This window comes from Desarmillaria tabescens (genome assembly GCF_030435595.1).
Source record: "Desarmillaria tabescens strain CCBAS 213 chromosome Unknown EV420scaffold_36, whole genome shotgun sequence".
Classification (NCBI taxonomy): domain Eukaryota; kingdom Fungi; phylum Basidiomycota; class Agaricomycetes; order Agaricales; family Physalacriaceae; genus Desarmillaria; species Desarmillaria tabescens.
Window position 1 is genome coordinate 58,651 of NW_026848335.1, and position 24,060 is coordinate 82,710.

A 24,060-nucleotide genomic window follows, 5' to 3' on the forward strand; every position below is an offset into this window, starting at 1 on the left:
GCCTATCATCTTAAGACGCGATATTCCGTCAACCCAGTCAGACGAGTCATAATATATCCCCCGATGCTCAAATGTGCACAAGATCATAGTATAGCGCCCAGCTTTGAAGGATACACTCTTCTTGAACTACCGTTTTGCGCCAAGCTCTGAAATGGCAGGTAAGGTCACCGGTTAGAGAAGATAGACGATTCACTCACCATATCTCCGCAGGAGGCTAATCCAAAAGATCGACAAGGTTTACTCATGATGCGACGCAATTAAGGACTTGAAGGGAATAAAACGACAGTGAAGATTCTGCCACACTCCCTGAAGTGTTGAGAGCAAAGGGCTCCACATCTGACTGTCCTGACCCCGTAACCCGGCGCGTGTGCTGATCCTCAAAGCGTTTGGTTGGCCGCGATGCACACTGCGGAAAGACGTTTCAAAGTGAATCGTTCGACGGTGATTCTTCCATAGTCTTGACAATGACCACTCTGACAGTCAAAGAAATTCTTGGTTCCTTGGCGCTCTGGGGACCGAAGATTATGTTCTACAATTCTAACGGTGCCGGACTCGCTCTGGTAGCTTGGACGATCCAATGGTCATATTGCTGTTGGGTCCCTGTAGACGATGAATTCAACGATTACACATTGGAGGGTTGTATCAAACTTACAAGGATCCCAACATTAGTGTGAGCCTTGCCCTCCACGCTAAGCACGCTTCCAGCATTCCGAAGGTCTACTATCCCTGTGAGGTGCAGTGACATTCACGAGTTTGCAGAGATACGCATTAGATAAGGCTGCATTAGTGGCCTGGATTGCTGGGCCGGACGGATTGTTGGTGGTTGATGTCGTGGTGGTCGACGTTGAAGAGGCGTGACAGGGCTGTCAGCGAGTCTGCTAAGTCTGCTCCTTCCTCGTCTCTTTGGTGGTCTCGAAAGTGCACGAACTTCCCAGCAAGTAACCGAATGAACGTTTCATATACACAAACGTGCTCGACGGATTCAGAACAGTACAGGATGGATTCAATGAGGTGTCGGTGAGTAGTTTTATACTCGCTCGCAGCAATGGCTTGCTGAGACTGTTCTTCAAGGACCAAAACTACCGAGCACCTGTCCCGCCTGAGGCCTTTGCTTGAGGAATCAATCTGGTGTTATCGAGCCTTGCAATGTGACCTTCGATAACATGTTTTGTTGCCGAGTTCCCTTGCTTTACGCTTTCATTCTCGTTGTTTGAATCCCGTCTGGCCACATAGACAAAAACGTTGATTTATGATATCAAAAAATTGTGGTACAATGTTCATAGACTCAAATCAGTCTCACTGCCAAGTGATGATAATCGATCAACTCGGGCATCCGCTCTAGTTGATCGACTGTCATCAACCGAGGTGTGGACTGGCTTGAGTCTACAATGTTCAGGCCATAAGGAGAAACTGCCCTAAAAGACTGGATGGAAGAAACATGTACCATAAAACACCCAACATAGGCGAATAAAGTCTATGTATCATGACCGTCATGAATTTGTTGCAACTTCAGTCCAAGAAATAGGACTAGTTGCATAAAGACAAGAATTCAGATTGTGCGCTGGAAAAGTCAAATATATTGAAATCAAAGACGTGAAAGTTAACCCACCTTGATTGAGCCCCATTGTTCAGTTAGCTGCTCAAGTCTTTCGTATAAATTGGCCTTGCAGGTTTCGCATGATGTCTGGTCCTTCATTGGTCTGAGCAGAGCAACCATGTAATGCGAGGATATATCTGGAATGCTAGGTTTAGAACCCCCAAGTCTATTGGATTTTGAAAACGTACCGGGAGTTGCATCCGAAACAATCTGTGCAACGTTGAGGACCCAATCTAGAGCGAATTGTTCTTGCAAATAAGTGCTGCACATCAAAGTTGGGTGGTGCTGCCTCGGGGGAGCGATGAGAACTTGCTTCAGCGCCTCTTTACGACCGAGGTGAAGTGAGAATAGACGCTTCAGATAGGGCGCACCAATCCGCTTGACCATGTCTTCTGTCAGGCTGGAGAGTCTGAGGGAGAGGAGATGTGCCGATGCGAAGACAGCCAGATCATATAGATCAAAGTGCGCAGCCAGCGCGTAGAGATGCAGCGCATTATCAGATGCGTGCGAAGAAAGGACGTCGAACATTGGCGTCGATGGTTGGATGTGTGCGATCGTGGCCATGCCATAGTGTCTCATCCTCTCGACCGCTGTCTGGAGGACATCGAACGATGGCTGATAGGATATGCACGAGATGGAGTAGATAACATGAAGTAGGATGTTCAAGACCTCGGAATGCTCGTCAACTTGGACAACGCTGGTATCGCCTTCAGCCTGACTACTGGGTTGAAGTAGAAACCCAAAGGCGTTGTCTGATGCACCGAGAACAGTCTGAGAATGAACGTGAAAAGTAACAGAGTCGAAAGAAACCAATACGACATCCGTGTCCTCCTGCTGAGGGAACGCTGTAGACATACGCTGAGGCACAGATTCATCCATCGCCCTAACGATCACCTTGAGAACATTCAAATCAGCGGTCATCACTACCGAATACCGTATTTCTCACCGTGGCGGAGGAAGGGCCTTGGAAAAAGTTGGACGAAGGTCCTGGTAGGTTATCCTGGGGAATGCTCGACGACAATTCGGAAAACTATAGAACAGTTAGTATCTGACATGAAACCGAATGTTGTATATAAAACATACCTCGCCATCGCGAGTTGCAAACTCACCAGGGTAAGTCAGCACCGACTCCCATGACAGGTCAGAGGGCGTAAAATTGTTGGAAAGCCATGCTTTGGTGGTCTCTGTTACGGAATGAGCGGAAGAAGACCGTTATATGCTAGCGTTGCCAACCTGCCAGATCGACCTGATTTTCCTTATTAGCCGTGTTATTGCATGATGAACAGGGTATGCACTTAGTTGGCATATCGGACCCATGGTGCGGTAGCATTCGTCGCTGAGTCTGGTACGATACCAGCGAAGGCAGGCACGTTGACCTCATGAACTTGCTTCGCAGATGGAGTATAACAGAAGAAATTGTAAGAATCAGCAGGCCTGCCAAGATTCAAGACTCCGCGACGCATCGCCTTCGGTAAAGATTACCACCTAACTCGATTCCTAGAAGAGATAAAGTGTTAGAAGATCCGGTCGAAGGCCAAAATGAAATTGAAAGGTGCGTTGAAATCTTAGGTTGGTCTTTGGTAAGATCAAGCCTGAGGTGAACACCCGGGTAAACAGTTCATCTGCCCAGATGCACACCATTTTCGGGCTGCGCCACCAAGATCGGGCAGAATTCTATCATCAAGCTTCAGCTGCGCGAGATGAATGATGATCCAGTAGCATTTCACTCGCCTTTCCTCCGACCGTCATGACGGTTCCGAGATAGTTTGAATAAGGTTGTGGCAGGTCTTGGTGTAGAGTTGCTTAGAAGTTCGTCTCTCACTCTGAAAATGCCGACGAGAATGCACACTTGAATGTGCTCAGTTCTGTTAGTAAGGACATTCCGGCCTGCGCGGTTGCACTTGAGGGTGTTCACTGATGTTCTAGGCCCATATACGACTCGTAAGGCTTCTCGTCGTGATAGTAGTCTGGCGTGATAAGTAACGACAACCGTATATTTGGCTATGAAGCTGAAATTTCACGATCAATTATGGTAACTTAGTGCTCAATAATCAGCAACTAGGAGAACCTCACATCAGAACCGTTGTCCTTTATGAAGGAGAAGAGACATCGCTTACAATCGCCCATATCAACTAATAGTCACGTCACTCGCTGTCTTATTTTAACGTCTCCTGAAAACGAAGATGCATCGAGTTACTCAGCAAGATAGTGGAGAAGATAGCCAAAGTTTTTGACTGTGAAGAGACCGTCATGAGAGAGGCTTTTTGCCTTCGCACTTGAGTCGATGACTCACAAAAGAACGATGGCCGGAAACGGTGTGCACGTTTACTGAAGGAGCAGGAGATGGGTACACGCCCCGGCTATAGTGACAGTCGTGTACAAGGCGGCGTTTAACAGACGCAGTCTGGATCCGACTCAGTGATGGCCGTCCTCCGGCGCCGGCATTGCGACGCACGGATCCAAAGCGGGAATCGATTTGAATGGACTGACCAACAGTTGTCGAACCCCCTTCCCTACTCTACGTGCTGTTTAAGTATCCCTGATTTTTTAAGTGAATGGGCACGGTACTGACTCAAGAGTTCTGACGATTGTTGACGCCGCCGTGACAATACTCATCAATTGACGCGCGCCGTGCCGAATCCTTTTCGGCAATCACAAGCACTGCCGGGTGTACCCGGATGCTCGTCGATTCCAGGAGCTTTTGAGATCTATTCGTGGATAAATTTGGCGGTAGCACTGAACAATGCTGAACCTTATATATATATATATATATATTTTTCAGAAAACCCAATCAATTTTCATTTTTCCGTTTTCAGGTGAACTAGATTGCTGTTTAGCAGTCAAGATCTCGGTCCGGCATACTCTTATCGTCGAATAGCTTTCAGGAGCTTAGAGGTATTCAATGCTCATGAGAAGCGGGTACCTGACTTTCTTTACGTACCCCAGTGATCCATGGTCGATGATCTTTCTGGACGACTTGCTGGGCAGTGGAACAGGCGTTTGATCTTTCCATCGTCGTCTCGGCCCGAGTCATGGTGCAGCAATCCAGTTTGCGACTATTAAGGAGAAGCATACTGAGGGTCTTGTTTTGTAGAAGCTATGTTACCGGGTTTCTACAAAATAATGAGAATCGATCGAACTTTTTTTTTGGCTGCCCAATATAGTAATTCCCCATCTTGGATTCCACCAAATGCATAAGCACTGCGAATTATACCTTCCTGACGTACAACTGGGCTATATTTCTCCAAATTATCCATCAAAGGCTCTGATATCACCACCTGGGCCTTTGGTTTGTGATCCTCATGAATCCGCTAATCTGGTCTGTCAAATCCCAAATCAGCGGTATTTTCTTCATCACTGCAGGCTCCATTGCATGACTTGATGACACCAGAACATTGTGTACTGCTTCGGGAATCAATTCTAAACCATTTATTCTATCATTACTGTTGCTCTTGGTGTTGAGTCGCTGTTGAAAGAAAACCGGTATCTATGAATTACTATATTGGGCAGCCGAAAAAAAGTTCGATCGACTCTCATTATTTTGTAGAAACCCGGTAAGAATAGATTGATGACTTCACCCTTCGTTTCAGCGTTCAGCAGTCACACAGCTCCGCGCCTCGTTCCATCTGACCTTGGCTGGTCTGACATCTGATTTTACTACCTGCAAGCAATAGAAGCCCTTTCCGACCATTCACAGAAGCACAAACTTTTTTCTTTCCACGGGGCCTCCCACAGTGTAAGTACTGATCTTCCTGGAGTGACGAACCTGAATAACGCTGAGATATCCAACCTCAGCGACCTAAGGGCTTTCGAACTCTTTTGTGTAGCATCATAGGTACTAGGTAGTGAAAAGCCCGGGGGTCCGGTCACCGCTGAAACTCTCTACTTTAATTGAAAGAACAGAATTGAAACTTTTAACGTTGCGTGGGCGTTATGATTATCGCTCCACAATAGTTACCGACTTTGCTTTCATTTCAGAATCTCCATTAATACAGTCATTGTGATCATAGGATATGATATATTGGGCTTCAAGCTTCTTCTCCTGGGAGGCCCTGTGGTATAATTGCTCAGTACATGTAACATGGTAACACTGCACCATCTAGACATACGAGCCATGTATTCGCGTTTCTCATAGAGAACGATTCGTATGCCTCCTGATGGTCTTTGGAAGCATGCACCCTTTCATATACGGCTATGAAGCAGCTGGCGGGATCGTGTCGTAATGTACCCACTATCACCCAGCAAACCTTTCAATGAGTATAACTCAATAGCTTTCAGTGTGGCATAAAGGCACCGCAACAATGACCTATTTACATCATGTTAAATAATACCGGACTGTCACAGATGACGCCGTTTACTGACGAACAGCCGTTGGGATCTTCAAGTTTTACCAACGCCCACGCCTACGCCAGAGGATTGGCAGCTCACCGGGCGTCTATCACAACCTCAATGACATCATCACTCGAAACCTTCGAAGCGATTTCTGTTACAATCTTGGTACTCTGTTTTGGTTCCTGGAAAGTTTAAGAGCGGGTACATCGGTCATTGACACTGGATAGAACGGAAATGATGATCTATAATCCGTTCCTTCCTACGTATCGCAGCCACATGTATTCCGGAGGTTTAAGAAACAGCATTACGTACTTCTTCAATAATGAAGCTTCTGAGGACGATATGGTTCTTCGAGATACTGTACTTCGTCGGCCGTAAGCACCACGTTCAAACCGTCTATCAAACACATTATTGCCGGGAGATGAAAGCGAGGAAGACAAACACACCAACAGCGTCCAAGAGTTTGTTGGTGGACGATGCATTAATGACTAGGGCACAAACACCTGAGGCATCGAAATCAGTAGATTATTAGAAGAGACAACGACATTTCACTATACTTTCTCGACTAAGGGACCATGCGACGGCGACTTGCGTCATGGTGATGTTTCTTCGGATAGCAATTTCTTCCACCCTGATGTGGAAAGAGGTGTCAGGAGTGAATCTGATAACCAGATAGAGGTATGAATCACCTCGAGATAATCTTATTATGCCACCCTGCGTGGTTTTCGGTAGTTCTTCGGTGTGCGTGTGAGTAAATCAGATAGCGTACATAAGATGCGTATACCTGTCATTAAAATAAAGAGGTTGGGCCAAAGTACCACGAGCAAGCGTGGACCAAGGTACGGAAGAGACGCCGAAATGCTGAGGCAAAGGTCAGCTGCTAGTACCGTTCTGTACACAGGACAAACCTTCAGAGTGGGGAACAATTCATTTTCGTCCTCGCGATAGAGAATATTGTAGTCAGTTTCAACCGCGATGAATGGTGTCAGGTGATGGACGAGTGCGTAATCTACAAATTTGTGCAGGTTGTTAGCATTCTCAAAATGACTTCTTGGGCGGAAAAGCACTTTGCATGATATGGACTGTATAGGAGAAGGAGATGATATCAGGGTGTGACATTAGCGTGAGAGAGAGGACCGACGTACATTGCCAGGCGCGGCAAGTCGATATTCCGATATATCGGACATAACCAGCGTTTACTACGTCATGAAGGGCTTGCATCTGAAGAAGTCATGTCCAGTTGATCGATGAACAGAAGAATTCGCATGAATGCGGTTCTCACCGTTTCATGGATCGGGGTCTGGGAGTCGAACTCATGGCAATGAAGAACGTCGATATAATCCAGTTGCAAACGATCCAGGCTCTTCTTGACCGAATCAAATATGTGCTGAAGGGTTCGATGAATATGTAATTTTAAAAAAATTAGGCTCGCGGAGACCTTGCGGCTGAGTCCATATTGGTTCACATATCCGTTGGAATCGGCCAGCGCTGATGCCTGACCAGGGATTCGCTCGTTCATGGATCGTGTCACCGGATGGAAAACCTGCGTAGATGTCATTTGTGACAGTACTCAAAGAAAAATGACTAACCTTTGTCATCACAACTATCTTCTCCCGCAGCATATTGTGCTGCTTAATGGCTTTGCCTAAGACAACTTCGGATTGTCCGTTAGAGTAAATCTAACACATGTTAGCCTTGATTAGTGAAGAGGACACACAAAAAGTTTACATTGGCAGTATCAAAGGTGTTGATTCCGATATCGTAACTGGCAGAGAGTAAGATGAGTATTGGAAAAGAGGTCGACGACGACATACGCGGCCTTAATCTGCCTGATGCTCTCTTCTTCATCTTGCACCCAGCTGTACCAATCGGAACTCCCATATACTGTACAACCAAGGATTATCTTCGACACCTTCAATCCTGACGATCCGAGGCGTACTTTAGGCATTTTGTGAGCTGAGATCATTAGAGTGGCTTGGGACTGACCGTAGGACATATCTGTACTTGGAAGGGACATCGTGGGCTGGGGGAGGCCTGGAAAAGCTGCTGCTGCATCTTTTGTATCCTCTCGTGATGTGAGCCGTGACATGACTGGAAGCTGCCCCGGCAAAGAGGATATTGTTGTGGGCTCTTACCGTGAATGCCTGGGATACGTACAACGGCACTTTCTCAGAGTCGCCGCCTCCACATTACACCGGCAGTGGACGTGATGAGACGCCCTCGTGCTTTGCATTGTACCACCACGTTCTCCATTCTTGCACCTTTCCAGCGGTTTCGGAAGCAAGGAGGGCTTGTTACGATTGAATTGTGGAAGTGTCGACGGCGACGGGGGTGATACTTGTATGGGCTTTCGTCCCAGCAACAGCTGGGTGCGGCTACCTTTCGCGTACGACGCTGAATATGAAGAACTTCTTAAACTTTTTAGGGCACCAGTGGATTATAGGGACGGTCTCCGCTGAACAGACTGGCCAGCGAGGCTCCACATCGGCTTCATTGTACAAAGGTGCAGAAAAACGGGCACAAAATTCGGGCTTCGTGAATATTTTACTTGCTCCTGCCAATAGCGGCCTTCGGTCTAGCTGGTGTGCATGTGTGGTGCCGCAAGCATCGAAGATCTTTCCAGAACTTTCGTCCGAGCTAGACATAGACCAGTTCAAGCTACTTGCTGAATCTCTTAATGCAGGCCTCAGTAAGATGCGGGGCGTTGAGCACTGATGCTTAAGGTACTGCCACAACAATGCTCAGGACACAGGGCGTCAAAAGCGGATCATGGACTTACGTCGTTCTTGAAAGATCAAAGACCCAGTGCCACATACTGGTTACTCATCTTTCGGAAAACCTGGAAGGTATGAGTTACTATTGTACTCTCGAGATAACGAGGTCTTGACATACCAGTTTGTCTTCGGTTCTTCGAGACTAGAACTTTTGACTCTCTTCCCAACCGTCAGCCTATCATCTTAAGATGAAGGTACGGTGTTCAATCAATCCAGCCAGACGATATATCGTCTGACATTCAGCTGTGCATAATTCATGTACAGCGTTATCAATAATTTAGGAAAAGGGGTGAAGACCACGCATCTGCGGTCTTCTTGAGGTGCCGTCTGGTGCCAAGTTCTGAAATGGCAGGTACAGTAACTGTTCAGAGAATATAGATAATTAACTCACATCCCTCCGGAAGACTGCAGGTCTGGACTGCCATGGCTCATAGAACGGCGCGCATTCTAAGTGTCGCCGTCACCGATCTTGATAATCATGCACACCGCCGAAAATACGTCTCAGAGAAGATCATTCGACGGCAATCCTTCCCCAGGGTGTTGATAACAGCCATAGGAAAGCTGAAAGATTTCTTGATTTCTTAGCCTTCGTATCGACATGCAAGCCAAAGCCGGTACTCTGAGCAAGGGGGTGATACCTACGGTAGCGCTAAGGGATGTCGGTCCATCGGTCTGTATACGTGTAGCGACGTCCTCGAGCTAGCTCAGTCGCCCATTGTAAGAAGCTGTATAGACGACCTGGATGCATATGATGGGTTAGACTGTGGGTGGAGTTGACATTGTGGCAGATGATAAAGAAGCGTGACTGTACCAGTGAGTTCGTCCCCCTTCGATCCACTGAGTCGCGTATGAATTCGAGCTTCTACACTAGATTCTCTGGTTCTCGTCCTCAATCTGCTCAGTGGCAATTGTTCTAAGGCGCCCAACTAGATGTCACCATTGATATAGTGGTGCATATGCTCTATGCATACACAAACTCCCGAATGGTCCAGCTTTGAATAACTAAATCAACGTGATACCGCGCATCTGTCGGTACTGACGAGGTACCCTTGAACATGTAATCGCCCGGCAAGCCAATGCCGAGGGTGTCCTCTTCAAAGACCTATTCTCGTCGTACCTGTCGCAAAACGGGGAATGAAGCCTGAGATCGCTTCTAGTATCGCATATGCGAGAGTTGAGCTTGGCTAGTGGCTCTGCAAAAGTAGCTACTCTTATACTAAATACTATTTTACTAGAATTTTCTGTACTTTTCCTACTTCTGTTTCCTTAATAAGCAGCACCGGCATGATGCCGCTACCATCTTCTCAACTTTTTCACCAAATTCCAGTCCGACCCAAAGAATGTGTTATCGGGTCCCTACGGCGTGGCCTAAATATTGAAGCAAGTTAATACTTCAAGTAAAGCACTACTTAGTACTTACTATCACTGCGGTGATCTACAACTTTGCAATCTGAGACTAAAGTTATAGATAGGATTGAAGCGAGACGAATGTTCAAATTGTGCACTGGTGACATGTCAGATGCATCGAAATCGAAGACGAAAAGATGAACCCGTCTTGATTAAGCCTCATTATTCAGTTGCTTTCTCAAGTGTTTTCGTATTGGTCGAGACTCGAGATTGACCTTGCAAGTAACGCACGATATTTGATCCTTCAATAGTCTCGGCATAGTACCCATGTAATGTGAGGATATGTCTGGGATGCTTATTCGTTTTAGTGATAAACCCAAGTCCATTTTAGACTTCACTTGCGGGACTCGCTTCTACAGACGTCTCGTAAGGGTGTACTTCACGACATGGTAAAAGCCGGCCATAGTAACAACGCCCTTGTGTTTGGTTACGGAGCTGAAGGCTCACGATCAAGTATTGGAGAACACTGAAGAGGTTAGAAGGACTTGCTCACATCGCAACCTTTGTTGACCCTTGATCACGATCACCTCCATCGTTCAAGGCAGCGAGCAACGTGTGAATATTGAGCGATGATTTGGTATTTGAACGTCGTCTCCCGCAGTGGAATGAATTCGATCCGTTGTACTTGATTGGCTTGGCTTTCGTAGCGAAACGAAGATGAATATAGTACCAGCTCGAATGACGGCGGAAGATAGTAGACAAAATATTTTAACTTCAAAAAGACCGTACGAGAGATGTTTTTGTCGTCGCTCTGGTCAATGACTCAGAACTTCTGCCACAAATAGTTTTAATCGAATATTTGAAGGCTGGAGAATGCATGTGATTGCATCGTACCCCTGAGTTAGCAAATGAGACGTAACTTGAGTAGAAGAGAGGCTGGAACGCGTACCGTCGGTTGGTCCTTGTACACCGTCACAATGGTTGTTAGGCAACTATTCTTCGGTGGATGTTGATATTTTATCGCTTCACCTTTTTCCTGGGGTCGTGGAAAAGCATGAACAACCGAAGCTAATCCATAAGATGACGAGCGCAACATTTAATACGTAGGCATTAGCTTGATGTTCGGTTCAATGCAGAGAGTCTGCGGCTTTTGGTCTGAATTCAGATCGATAGACCGAGAGGAGGAGCGCTACTCGTAATTTGTGATACCTGACGCCCCGTAGCTGAGCAACGCTGTGGCATACAGACCGCGATTCCAGCTATCTCTAGGATGGCGTAAGGAGTCTCGGTGTCCTCCAGTTGATGCTGAACGTTGCGGAAGAGTCGAAGAGCACCGGCGTCTGTATGAACGTATAAACTTATCCATTTTTACCTACTCATACAATATATTGTCTTGTTCGGTTACAAGCCACCATAAGACGTACTGACTTGAGCCATGTCATAAACGGCAGGCAAGAAAACGGGGATCAGGCATAACCATGATGTGGGGTGAAAATCAGCGTACGTCGCTAGGCGCGAGAGCTTGACATCCCGATATACTAAACTTTTATCATGCATCTAACGTGAGTTTAATAAGCCCATCAGATGAATCGAAGGAAGGTGCGGTATTCTTACAGGCTCTCTATGTCGAACTCGTGGCAATGGAGGGCATCAGGTTGTAGACAGCCAAAACTTTTCTGTACACAAGCGAAGAATGTGTTGTCAAGGGAGCAAGTCGGTAAAAACGACCTGGAGATATCGTGTGTTTGAGTCTATACCAGTTCACGTACGCCTTGGGGACTGACGCGGACAGATGACCACAAATATGTTCATGGATGTTGCGCATTACCGGCGAATAAAACTCCGTCTAGCCAGATCCTGCACTTTTAAGTTGGTTTCTACGTAAGGAACAGAATAAAAAAATAAAAATGAAGCGACCTTTGTCATTACGACCAATTTTTCCCCAGCCATACTGCTTGATGGACTTTCCTAAGACCACCTCTACATGCCCATTGGAGTAAATCTAAGTGATGTGGATGTTAATCGGTAGACAAAAAGTAAGTGAAAACTATACGCTGGCATCGTACTGGCAGGTCACTGGCAAGGCGATGAGACGACGATACAAACAATGGCATATACTGCCTTGATCTGCTTGACAATCTCTTCCTCATCACTGCTGCGCTCCCGTATACCTAACCGACGACGATCTTCAGTCCAGAAGTCCCGCTGAGGTTAGCCGAAGACGGCCTGTGGCGGAGCTTGCTGAAACAAGGCCACTGAAAACGAACCGTAAGGCACGCTTATGCTACATGGCCATGACATTCGACTCCGCCCGGCTTCTGTCTCTGCGTGGGACCTCTGCATGACATCGGCTCAAGGACGTGCATAATAACATAGCAGCACCACTTCTGGATTCTCCGTCATCGATAGGAAAGGACGAAACTGATGGCCTGGTAATCCTACTGGGCTCAGGATGATGTCGTCCGTGTCGCCAATGTTGCCAATGGCAGACGTTGATGTGTGACTATCGTCACACAAGAAACGCCTTTCATCCTGCCTCCATGTCTCTGATCTCTTGTCGCCCATGATTTTCAAGGGAATTCATGGTTTCGCACGATCTCTACCTGCTTATCAACAGACTGTTCCTGTCTCGACTCCAATTTTAAAGAAGCAGAAACACCCTTTCATACATACGATCTATCACATTGGCCATGCGTGGAGGCATTGTCGTCTCCTGTGGAAACGGAAATATCTAAGATTGGACTGGATACCTGAGGAAAATGGCATAGAGGCGTGGCGTACAGCGTTGAACGTGGTCTTGATAGGGAAAGTCAGAAAAAGGTCAGCTAATTTTAGTGCGAGAAGCTCACACTCCTGAATCCTTGATTGTAGGCTGTAGTACTGAGCTTCAAGCTTCATCGATTTATCTCCTGAGGCTCTACGTTGAAATTGCACCGTACATGACACATCATGAAGACATTCGCGTATTCACGATCCCGGGATGATCCATATGCTCTCTGATGGCCTTCGGAAGCGTGTACCCCCTTCATCCACGACTCATAATGAAGTTCAATACAAGCCGGTCTCTTCCCCTACTTGAAGTTTAGAACTCCAATTTCGATACAAGACGGCAGGGTTCCGAATCTCGGATGAAGCAGCTGGCAAGATCATATCGTAGCGCACCCACTGCGAAACCTTTGAGTGAATGTAACTCAGTAGGTTTCAGTGCGGCAAAGACGCCGCATTGACCTTTTTACATCCTGATCAACGTCGTCGCAGAACATCACGCATATATGCGCATTATTCCCGGAGTGTCATCGTTCGGATTCAGAGCAATGATAGGTATGTTTGATTGATCTGGGAACGAAAGGTTTTCATACTTTAGAAGGGGGCCTGATACGCTGCAAGCGTTACGACGTGAATATTTGAATGGCAGCGGAATGAGCTCGAGAAGAGATATCGTGCGCGACTTGGAATCGAGAAAGAAGTCAGCTATGACTCTGAGTGCAGGGTCATAGGAGCGGGAAGTTTTGAACCTCGGATGTCTTGTGCCCCAATCTCATTGAAGGAGGTGTTCGTTGTAAAGCATGCAAGACAGGATTGCTGTCGCTGAGCACAGGCATTTTTGGCCGGGCGTGCAAAACGAGACCACCATATTCCATCCTTCTGTCGTACTCTGGAGAACGGGTTGTTGGCATCGCCGGGGTATCCTCCCGCCTAGTCACGAGTGACTGCTACCCCTTGGAAGGGGTCCGAGATTCCAGGTGGTCAAGGCTTGTCGACGTTCCAAGCTGGTAGTAGGGTCTTCCAGGTACTACTACCGCATGGGCGGATGAAAGACGAGGCGCGTTGTCAATACGAAATACGATAAAGGCGGTAGTTGGCTGGTTAGATGCGCAATCACTGACGAGGTCCTCTTTCATCTCGACGAGCAGCCTGTCTCCTGCATGGCTACTGTTGGAATAGTCTATATCGGTCGAAGAAAACGGTCTCGACGAGTTTCACATCAGAAAATCTAGCTGCTCACAGATATACCCGCCCTTTTATCAATCATGGTGCCGTAGAATCAACAAGCCCTTACGTGCTACCGAAGATACCGCTGTCGCCGTACACTCTGCGCGCAGCTGCTGAAGGTCCGTAAGACAGCTGATTGGTATCGGCCGGGAATGACGATAAAGGCGGTATTTTGCGGAGGTCCATGTTGGTGAGTAGAATGTTTTGGTCGAAACCAACGTCGCCTCCTGCTTTCGTTCCAGTTTTCTGTCACTGCTCTTCTTCCACCTCTCTTCGAGTCTACTGGTCCAGTTGAGCAGGGAGCTACCACCGACGTCGGGGACGACATAAAGCTCTGCCATTAGTACTACAGACTGGGTAGTGTACCTGGAATTGCTCGCTGTTCCTTTTCTGAATGTATGCGCCTTTCCTCTGACGAATTTCCCGCATTGTCGAGCCATTCGCTGCCATTGTGCTCGTCTGGAGTTCTGATTGGATTCCGTGGAGGAAGGCGATCTCTGGACTGGCACTGCAAGGGATGAGCTTAACCAGAGTCGAGGCTGGCGTTGATTGACGGCTTTTGCGCGTGACCGGCCTTCTGCGACGGGCCTTTCAATTTAACTTTTACTCCTGGCTTCGACTCATGGATATTGCTGTGTGCCATTTTGAAGCTCTTCACTCGGTCCTAGCTAGTTTCCTTGACGACAAACATTCTCCGCCCAGTCCTTGGAAGTCGGCTACCAATTTGACGAGAGTTTGTAATGAGCGGTTATATCTGGATCTTTTGCTTCCGTTTTGACGGTACGTACTTATCCCTATTCGCACATAAATCGCTAACTATTCCAAAGATATGCTCTACCAACCAAATATTATCCCGTTCGTACATAAGGGGGGATTGTAGTAGGGAAGAAGGAACCCAGATGATGAAAAAACTTGCCAAGTGATACTTATGGGAACGAGGACTCGAGGTCGCCGCATGACAACGTTTACGGTCGATAAACGTTTCCGCCTGATAAGCCATGGATACTGGACTCGTACAAAACAGAAAACACCGATCAGCTAAATTGTTCGCTGTAACGGGGGAGACGGTTTTATGGATGAGGACTCTGTAATAAAGGCAGTGACCTACCTGTTGCTCTGACCATTCAATAACGATACCTTTGACACGCTCTCTAAGAGCACACTTGCAGTCGAAGCATGCAACGTGGTCGTCAAGCGTCCGGTACGTACGCTCAATGGTGCCCACAGTCATATCTGCCGAGCATCCAGATTGAAATCAAGGACGAAAAACGTGTATCTCACCTGCTCGAGCATCCCACAGCAGACGAGCAGTATACAGATCCCACGCTCTAGTCAAAGATTTTTGAGCTATAAAGTTGCAGTGAGGCGTCGAAGGATGTGGGTTTGGAGGAACAGCAAAAAGACGCTTGAGCGTATCGACACGCCTCTGCTGCAAGTCAAAGAGGCGCTTGAGGTATACTGGATTGATGAACTCTACTATGTCGTCGCCGATGGTAGATGTATCTAACGACAGGAGATGAGCCGACGTCATGACGGCAAGCTCTTCAAGCTCATAGTTCGACGCTACAACGTATGTCATAAGTGGCGAGAGCGGCATTTGGTAATGAATATCGTTGAATAGCGGCGACGATGGTCGGATGTACTTCTTGGGCTGTAAGCCGTACTTTGGGAGGAGGCAAACTGCGGTCATCAGCGTGTCAATAGTGGGCTGGAACTGGGAGCATGGAAGTCCGTAGATGGCGTGTAGGATGATATTGAGAAAATCAGACGTCTCCGGGACGATAGTAAAGGACCCGAGACTGTCCAAGAGGGCATTAAATCGATTGGTAGTTGCATCGACGAGCATGTGACGATGGGCGAGAAATAGAACCAGGTCGGAGGAGACGAGCCGAGTATCTGGGAGCATTCCGTTGTGCATGAAATCTGCGTTGAACCTGGTTGAGATGGCGTTAATTTCTTGGTATGCCTGCTGCAAGATTTGGCACAACAATAATGTGAATACACCAAACATCGCTCACGGGTGGCGGGGTATAGAATTCTAATAAAAGGTCATTGACCTGAGGGCCGTCTTGAATCCATGAGGCACACTCCTCTACGTCGGCTGAAATAAAGTTTGCCATGAACGAAGCCGACGGGAGGTTGGCGCCTGTGCCTGGCTGAAATGCTGTCGGACAATAGGAATGATGGGAAAGGAAATTTGCGCTTACAGGAGCCGGGACAAGAAGGACATTGGCAGCCAGACCAGATTCGTCCACATCAGGAATGGAGTCGGGGACGGATGAAGGGTCATACACCCAGTCCGACATCTGGTTCACTTAGACAGAGGTGTTCGCTTGAAATGGAAACTTACCGTGCGCTTATCAGCATAGAAATTGGGATAAGTTACAATACTGGCTTGCAGAGTCGTATGTGTTGGCTCGTACTTCGTCGTTTCCATCTTGTACTTGAGCTTCAAAGATGGCGTGATCGCGGAGGACTATAAGGAAGGGATCTGTTCAATACGTTATCCGAAACAAGTGCGTGGTACACGAGCTCACATTATCGTGAGTTTGATTTCTAGATGGCCTGCCTTCCTCTTCCCTGGTATTCCTGTTCGTATCAGATGTAAATGGCATATCCCAAGACTTCATCGAAAATACTGTGTAAAACTACAGAGCAGATAGACCGTCGGACAACCTCTCTATATCATCGCATGGAACATGTGAAAGCGACAAGTCAGAATAACTCTCTTAAGCAGAGATCTAGAATCTCCGCACGAAATTCGTGCCATCGCTGAGCTTCAAAGTTATACATAACGGTTGCGGCGGCTTTTACTAATTGTCGATGACAATTCCCCGAAGTGGAGGACAGGAAATAGTATGCCCAATACACAGAGCAAGGAAAGAGCGTACAGGTCGACGTCTGCAGGTAATCGTTGCGTGAATGATGTCAAATTTTGTTTATTCCAAATCGTACATCTGCTGTTGCATTGACATGAGAAAACATGAGCTTTTGATCGAGATTTTCCGATAGCACATATTTGGTAAAAGCTCACGGACCAGAAGGAATATTGTGCAGAACGCATACAGAGAGCATCGTTTCATGATAATACTAGAACGGATAGTGAAGCATGAGTACTTGCCCCGCTTACATCGCAGAAAGCTGGACTCATTCTGCTGGATTCTATCAGACACGATTGGCGCGTATATATTGAACACTTACGCAACATCGTAAACACGTAAGCCAGGTTGAGCAGGGTAGCCAGAGGAGCATCTGAAGGAGATATCGGCGTCTGCCATTTCCCAATAGTATTAGATGGCTTACAAAGAAGGGTCAGAAATAATCAATCGCCAACAAATATCCGCAGGCCAAATCGCGTCGGTCGTGTCACAGATCTCACCTTCGCTGCCGGTCGAAATCCATACAGTTGTTGGATGTTTTCATAGGTCGCATATATCCAACGGCGGGCGTAGACATACACCCAATTGCAACCGCACAAGCATGGCTTAGCCTAAGTATGATGGCACAGGAAAGTCTTCAACAGCCTACATCAACGCTCTGGATTTCAGTAGTATTAAAAACAACTTACAAGACCATTTTACCAAATACACGACTATAATGTCTCCACTTGATATATAAATACCCGCAGAGGAGCAAATACACCACTGGTTGAAGGGCATGACAGACCGACGACTGCGGCGAAGATTGACGCGTCGAGGAAGAATGACAACGGACTGTTCCTTAACAGCCAGTTCGTTACGCATCTCTTCTCCTAGATTCGTGATGGTCGACGCGTCCAGCCGCCCAAGTTTAGTCATCATCGGCAGGGAAACAAAACGACGGGATGACCACTTCGACTGAATAGCAGGAAGTGCTTGATAAAGTTCGAGGTTCACGGTCGTGGACGCCGTCAGCTCGCCTAGGAAGATATGATGGTGAATGTAGAACCTCGAAAAGTTCTGATTCCTGAGGCCTGAAGCCATAGCTGGCGACAGGGTCATGTGATCCGCAGCAGTACTCCTTTTTTGGATAGATCCGATCTCTGATCCGGCAGAAATTTCATCCGATCTTCTCAACTTCTCCTTCTTTCCCCTTCCCCCATTCTCACAGATAGTTTTTACGCACTACTTAACACCATTATACACACCTAGAGAAATTTTTAGTGCTTCGTGAAAACCAGATGGCCCATGATACAAAGCTCAGACAAAGTCACCAAACTGACGTCGTTGAACCTCTATCGGTCACCGGATAATGGATTCGTGGATTACAGTCTCACTACTTCGTCACTCCTTACGATTTAACGACCTTGTTTTGGAAAATGACGTGAAACAGCCTGGAGACATATAATTCAAAAACTAGGTAAGTCCTGGAACGCTCTGTACTCTTCCGTGATGACTTCTATCACATCAGCAGCGAAAAGTCTCGTCCAAGGAAATACATCGACCGACAAGACCAAATGTCTGGAGTCCGATACTATCACACCTTCTGTTGGGAGTGGGCTAACTACAGACCACGGAGTGAAAATATCTGACACTGATAATTGGTACGTGCTGCAGCGAATGTTCTATGAAATCCCCCCTACTTATGGGTAAACCTTGAAGGTTGAAAATATCCGACAAGATCACCGGGGGTCCGTCGTTATTAGAAGACCAAATAGCAAGAGAGAAAATCCACCGGTTCGACCACGAGAGGATTCCTGAACGCGTAGTGCATGCGCGCGGAGCAGGCGCCCATGGGCACTTCAGGGTCTTTGATGACAGCGCAACGAAGTACACCTTCGCACCCGTTTTGACGGATGCTTCTAGGAAGACTTCTGTTTTTGTGCGGTTCAGTACTGTTCAAGGATCTCGGGGAAGCGCGGTACGTTCGCCACTTGCTTGCCTTTGGCAGTACACTCAAACTCGTCGGTAGGATACCGTTCGAGATATACGCGGTTTTGCCATCAAGATGTACACGGAGGAAGGCAATTGGGATATCGTCGGAAATGACATCCCGGTCTTTTTCATTCAAGATGCTATCAAGTTCCCCGATTTCGTACATGCGGTGAAGCCTGAGCCTCATAACGAAGTTCCTCAAGGCCAGTCGGCACACAACAATTTCTGGGATTTTGTTGGTTTGCAACCCGAATGTGAGCTTTCGATTTGTAACCGTATTCGTAGACTCATCGACGTTTCCAGCTGCTCATATGGTTATGTGGGTCATGTCCGATCGAGGGATCCCTCGTTCATTCCGCATGATGCAAGGTTTCGGCGTTAACACCTACACGCTTCTCAATGCGAAGGGTGAACGACACTTCGTCAAATTTCATCTCATCCCTGAGCTCGGTGTGCACAGCCTGGTGTGGGACGAAGCGCTCAAGATTTGTGGGCAAGATCCTGGTATGAATATAAGATAATACTCTTGTTGGCGTGTTGCTTACACCTTTATAGATTTTCATCGTAAAGACCTAAACGAAGCCATCGAAAGCGGGTGTCCGGCTAGATGGACATTCGCCATCCAGACTATCGCCGAGAGTGACGAACACAACTTCGAATTTGACATCCTTGATGCGACTAAGGTGTGGCCGGAGGAACTTGTACCCCTGCAGACCATAGGCGAGCTCGTACTCGATCGTACCGTAAACGAGTTCTTCCCAGAGACGGAGCAGGTCGCCTTTTGCACCTCCCATGTCGTACCCGGTATTGGTTTCAGCGATGATCCTCTGTTGCAAGGCAGAAACTTCTCTTATTTTGACACTCAAATCTCCAGGCTGGGTCTGAATTGGGAACAGGTATTGCCGTCGTTGTTGTTGTTTCATAGGGACTAATGGACTTTCAGCTCCCCATCAACAAACCGGTGTGCCCCGTCATGAACCATAACCGCGATGGCAAGCATCAAAGCACTATCGTCAAGAGTAATGTCAACTACTGGCCAAACCGTCACGCCATCGGTCAGCCAGTGCCTCCTGCTCAAGGAGGATATGCAGAGTAGGTCTCGTCGCGGATGGTCTTTAGCATCTTACAAATTTAATCGTTATAGGTTCCCTCAAAAAGTTGCTGGCATAAAGCAGCGTGTCCGAGGCGCCAAGTTCCAGGAACACTTCAACCAAGCCCAACTCTTCTACAACACTCTTACTCCACACGAACGAGCCCACCTCGTGTCTGCCCTCTCCTTCGAGCTCAGCCACTGCGACGACCCCGTCGTGTACGAGACCTACACGAATATTCTCAACAATATCGATTTCGACCTCTCCAAGATCGTTGCAAAAAATGTTGGTGGTATCACTCCTCACTCCCCGGCACGCGAGAACCCAGGGAAGACCTCTCCAGCGCTCTCGCAGACGTACTACGACCCCAAGACACCAACGATCGCCTCACGCCGCATCGCGATCTTGGTAGCAGATGGGTTTGACCAGCACAATGTGGAGGGCATGCAGGCGGCAATCCGCGAGCTTGGTGCATTGCCTTTCCTCATCGGGCCCAGACGGGGCCGCATATTCCCCAAGGGAGGGAAATCGGAAGGCATGATGGTAGATCATCACTTTGAAGGGCAGAGGTCCACGCTGTTCGACGCTGTATTGGTTCCCTCCGGCGTCGAGCATGCGAAGATCCTGTCAGAGGTCGGGAGGACTGTACATTGGATTAGGGAAAGCTTTGGTCACTGTAAAGCGATTGGTGCTATTGGGGATGGTAAGTCGCCGCACCTTCATTATTGTGAAGAATCCTGATGATCAATTATAGGCGCTGATTTCGTCCGAAGTGCACTTGGTGTACCGGGAATGAAGCTCTCCAGTAATGATGACGTTGTGGTGTCGTATGGGGTTGTGACGGTCGGGAACGGTAAATCTGACTTGTATTCGACGGGAGACTTCGTAAAGGGGAAGAAGGAGAGCAAGGCGTTTGCTTCTGCATTTGCATTGGAGATCAGCAAGCATAGGTGCTGGGAGCGTGAGACCGAAGGTTTAACGTCCCAGGTAGCATACTGAATGTGTATGATATTGTAATTCTAAGCTTGTATTACTACTAGGAACACAGTCAACATAACGCCTGTTCTGTATGCTAGATCGTGTACATTGCGTTTCCTCCTTAAACCCGAATCTCTTCAAGCAGAAAGTTCTCTACAGAGCGCTCATCGTTTACGAGCATCCGTGAGTATGCTAGGATCTTGAGCAGAAGGAAGTTATAATAACTGAACTCATCAAGTGAGTAGGTGAAGTTATGCTGAGCAGAAACGGTTCTCATTGGTATATGTTAGCAAAAATAGCTACGTATACTAGGAGTTATGAATTCCGAGCCAACGCCCACGCCACGGCCGCCGCTTTGTGGAAACAACGATTTTGTAAATTTCCTTTCACTATATAGAGAACAAATGGAGGCTGTCAGAGAAGAATAATACCCGAAAGGAAGACGGGACTGTCTCCGTGTGATGATCATATTTAAGCCCGACGTTTAGACACATGTTCCGATGGCACAGCAAGCATAATCATCAAGGACCTGTTGCTTAGCATCATCGGGAGGAGTAGGTTGACGATGGAGTGACCGCAATTCAGCTGGTTCGTGCCACTCACGTACAGAAGCAACCCCAGAATGCTGTTGAGTTTGACACTAGTAAAGTCTACATTCAGCATGAAAAACGCCGTTCTCGTCCTCATGGTTGAGCACGTTGTAGCCGTTCTGCAAGAGACAAGAAAGTACAGTCTAGAATCTATGAAGGTTAGTGGTCTCGACAAACTATAAATAAAGAATGACCGGCTCACGTACATTTTCAGGCAGGTCAGCTCGGTGTTCTGATATCTCGAATGCGCCGGGACTTGGTGGCATCATGCAGGCGATGCAACGTCTTGATTTAGTGCGTTAATGAAGCAGAGCTTCTACAGGCTCATCGATTAGAATGTTGTCGTATCGAACTTTGGCATAGTGAAGAGTATCGATGCTGTCCAGTGTTGTAGAGACTTAGAGCCCAGGCCCTTTCGGAGGGAACCGAGGATATGCCTGAGCCCTGTAGACTGAAAGAACTGCCAGGAACTTGTCTGAGTGAGCTCGGACTGGGTTGTGAAATCCCTTGTAATCAACGAGTACTGTCGCAACTTGTAGGACTTGTGGAGAAAACCTGCACAAAGATGTTATCCCCAAGTATACTGCGAGATAAGCATCGTCGCAACCTTGGTCATTATAACGATCGCGTCCCGCATGATACATTTTCACAGAATGTATGGTTGGCAGTGGTTGGCAGTTAGAAGGAAACTAATGCTCGAAAATGAGCTCAGGAAAATGCACGTTGGCAGTTTTCCAGGACGTCGTTTCGGGTGTTGCAGCTGCGTAGCAAGGTCAGAGATGGTCAAATCATAGGCAATGCTATAATTCGTGCAACTTACCCTGCTGCATTTGTCTTTTCATTCTAAACCTAGTTCAACCACTGGGGATCCCCAGTGCGCCGTACGGATGACGATCTTCCTAGTGGGCGATGATATTGTAGTCAGAAAAGTTTCGGCTGCTCGACCATGCCAAGGTGATAAACTTTGAAATATCGACTGCCTGCCCGTCAAGAGATTTGAGAGTCTGCCTGCAGAAGGCTAGACAAGCCTTAATGCAAAGTAGAGAGAGAAGTGTCATCGATGAGACATCGCTTTATATTCAACGGTATTCGTGATGTGAATTGATACACAGCTGATAGTAGTCTTCAGATCTGGCACATAGTCAACAATCGGGATGACAGAGACCAAGGAAAAAGAGTTAAAGGAGATCCCGCCCCCGGATTATGCCGGAAAAGAGGAGATCCCGCTGGGAGATATTTCAAACCCAACTTTGCCCACCACCTGCCACCGGAGAAATGACTGAAGACAAACACCCTTGACCATTCACTAAATCTCGCTGAATCCCTTCGAAAAGGCGGTGGTCGATAGTCTATGGCAATAGCAGTATTCATTGCCGAAATTGGGTGCAGCCACTTTGTCGACGCAGCAGCAGCTGCAGATGGTGCTGGATAGGAGAAACTGGTATCGACGCGTCTATATTGGAACGTCAGAATGACGAGGAGAGGATCTGCTGGACAGCTTGAGCTGCCACTTGGAGCTTGCTAGCGTAGAAAGCCAGAATTCAAGGAGCGTTTTGGGTATTTTGGGTTCCGGGGTCGCAGGACACGAGACAGTGTATTGGCTTGGAACGAGAAGTGTTCTTCCTGGGGGAAAAGATGTGATATGTAAGTGTCGACATCTTGTAATAAGGCATTCGTATACTTACCCTCTCCTTGAGTCCGTTTTGGGCTTCCCAGAAATCTCAGGACACCAGGCGACACATTTTATTTATTTGGAGCGACAAGGCAATTTCTTCACAGGGAAAAAGATGCGAGGTCAGCATTGACACCTTAAGAAAAAGCATTTGTATACTGACCCTCCCTTTCAGTTTGCGTTTGAGCCTAGAGATTAGCCGAGAACAGAAGATCGTCTATCGTCTATCGTCTCAACGATGCGTCGCCAGATCTTGGAGTAGTCGGATGATATCACCGTGGAGAAAGACGCATCAGGCCAGTGTTGACATCTGTACAATGACCATCCCCTCAAGTTGAACGTCGGAGGCCAGTGACATTTTGAGATCAAGATTATCCATCGTCTCGGCGACGTGTCACTGTTATCGGTTTCAGAGGTCCTATCCAAACCCGTGCTTTTTGTTTTAATTTCGAACTGGCCTTTCTGCATACGTGTTCCCCAAAATGAGACGCGGTTTATGGCCGGTGGATTTAGTTGACTCTGCAACAAATGGTGAGTATGGATCTCTGACGTTATATATGATATTCGTTGACTCACGCCGTTGCAGGAGCACCAAATCCCATTCTATGCTGTGACAAATCGAGATCTGAGCGGGATGGGGTGTTGGCATACTATCCTATCCTAGTAGCGGAACTCGAGCATTTGCCGTGTTTTCTTCCATGGCTACAAGCAAGACTGATAGTCGGTGATGTACTGGATGCATTGGGCTTTACGATTCAGAGAGAACGTTGCTCCAGTGCGAAGACCTGAGACTGGGCGCTTCATTCTTCTGCACTACGAATTTCTCCCTTCGC

The 24,060-nt window shown here is 47.4% G+C and overlaps 5 protein-coding genes across 5 annotated transcripts; 1 reads left to right on the forward strand and 4 right to left on the reverse strand.

Annotated features, from left to right (window-relative positions):
* Window positions 1-1,549: 1,549 nt before the first annotated feature.
* Window positions 1,550-2,903, reverse strand: EV420DRAFT_1646541 (uncharacterized protein; the record flags this gene model as incomplete). The annotated part of the gene is made up of 6 exons (XM_060477928.1): window positions 1,550-1,561; window positions 1,610-1,734; window positions 1,786-2,491; window positions 2,544-2,627; window positions 2,681-2,781; window positions 2,831-2,903. 6 exons carry the CDS (start codon window positions 2,901-2,903, stop codon window positions 1,550-1,552), a joined length of 1,101 nt encoding a protein of 366 aa, XP_060327172.1.
* A 3,342-nt stretch (window positions 2,904-6,245) lies between these two features.
* EV420DRAFT_1646542 (aryl-alcohol dehydrogenase) lies at window positions 6,246-7,946 on the reverse strand (the record flags this gene model as incomplete). The annotated part of the gene is made up of 13 exons (XM_060477929.1): window positions 6,246-6,325; window positions 6,376-6,432; window positions 6,487-6,560; window positions 6,619-6,663; window positions 6,714-6,790; window positions 6,838-6,938; window positions 6,997-7,011; window positions 7,075-7,150; window positions 7,212-7,316; window positions 7,368-7,472; window positions 7,519-7,608; window positions 7,658-7,694; window positions 7,744-7,946. 13 exons carry the CDS (start codon window positions 7,944-7,946, stop codon window positions 6,246-6,248), a joined length of 1,065 nt encoding a protein of 354 aa, XP_060327173.1.
* Window positions 7,947-14,951: 7,005 nt separating this feature from the next.
* EV420DRAFT_747983 (uncharacterized protein) lies at window positions 14,952-16,794 on the reverse strand. The gene is made up of 7 exons (XM_060483314.1): window positions 16,581-16,794; window positions 16,399-16,519; window positions 16,251-16,349; window positions 16,062-16,199; window positions 15,325-16,009; window positions 15,152-15,276; window positions 14,952-15,093 (listed from the first exon to the last, which is right to left on the reverse strand). Exons 2-7 carry the CDS (start codon window positions 16,408-16,410, stop codon window positions 15,082-15,084), a joined length of 1,071 nt encoding a protein of 356 aa, XP_060327174.1. The 5' UTR covers window positions 16,411-16,519; window positions 16,581-16,794; the 3' UTR covers window positions 14,952-15,081.
* Window positions 16,795-18,413: 1,619 nt separating this feature from the next.
* EV420DRAFT_1705781 (catalase) lies at window positions 18,414-21,160 on the forward strand (the record flags this gene model as incomplete). The annotated part of the gene is made up of 8 exons (XM_060479542.1): window positions 18,414-18,565; window positions 18,624-18,882; window positions 18,934-19,150; window positions 19,200-19,400; window positions 19,452-19,792; window positions 19,840-19,988; window positions 20,041-20,690; window positions 20,742-21,160. The coding sequence occupies 8 exons, from the start codon at window positions 18,414-18,416 to the stop codon at window positions 20,984-20,986; spliced, it is 2,214 nt and encodes a 737-aa protein (XP_060327175.1). The 3' UTR covers window positions 20,987-21,160.
* A 239-nt stretch (window positions 21,161-21,399) lies between these two features.
* Window positions 21,400-21,851, reverse strand: EV420DRAFT_748112 (uncharacterized protein). The gene is made up of 2 exons (XM_060483315.1): window positions 21,762-21,851; window positions 21,400-21,698 (listed from the first exon to the last, which is right to left on the reverse strand). Exon 2 carries the CDS (start codon window positions 21,650-21,652, stop codon window positions 21,437-21,439), a length of 216 nt encoding a protein of 71 aa, XP_060327176.1. The 5' UTR covers window positions 21,653-21,698; window positions 21,762-21,851; the 3' UTR covers window positions 21,400-21,436.
* Between the last annotated feature and the right edge of the window lie 2,209 nt (window positions 21,852-24,060).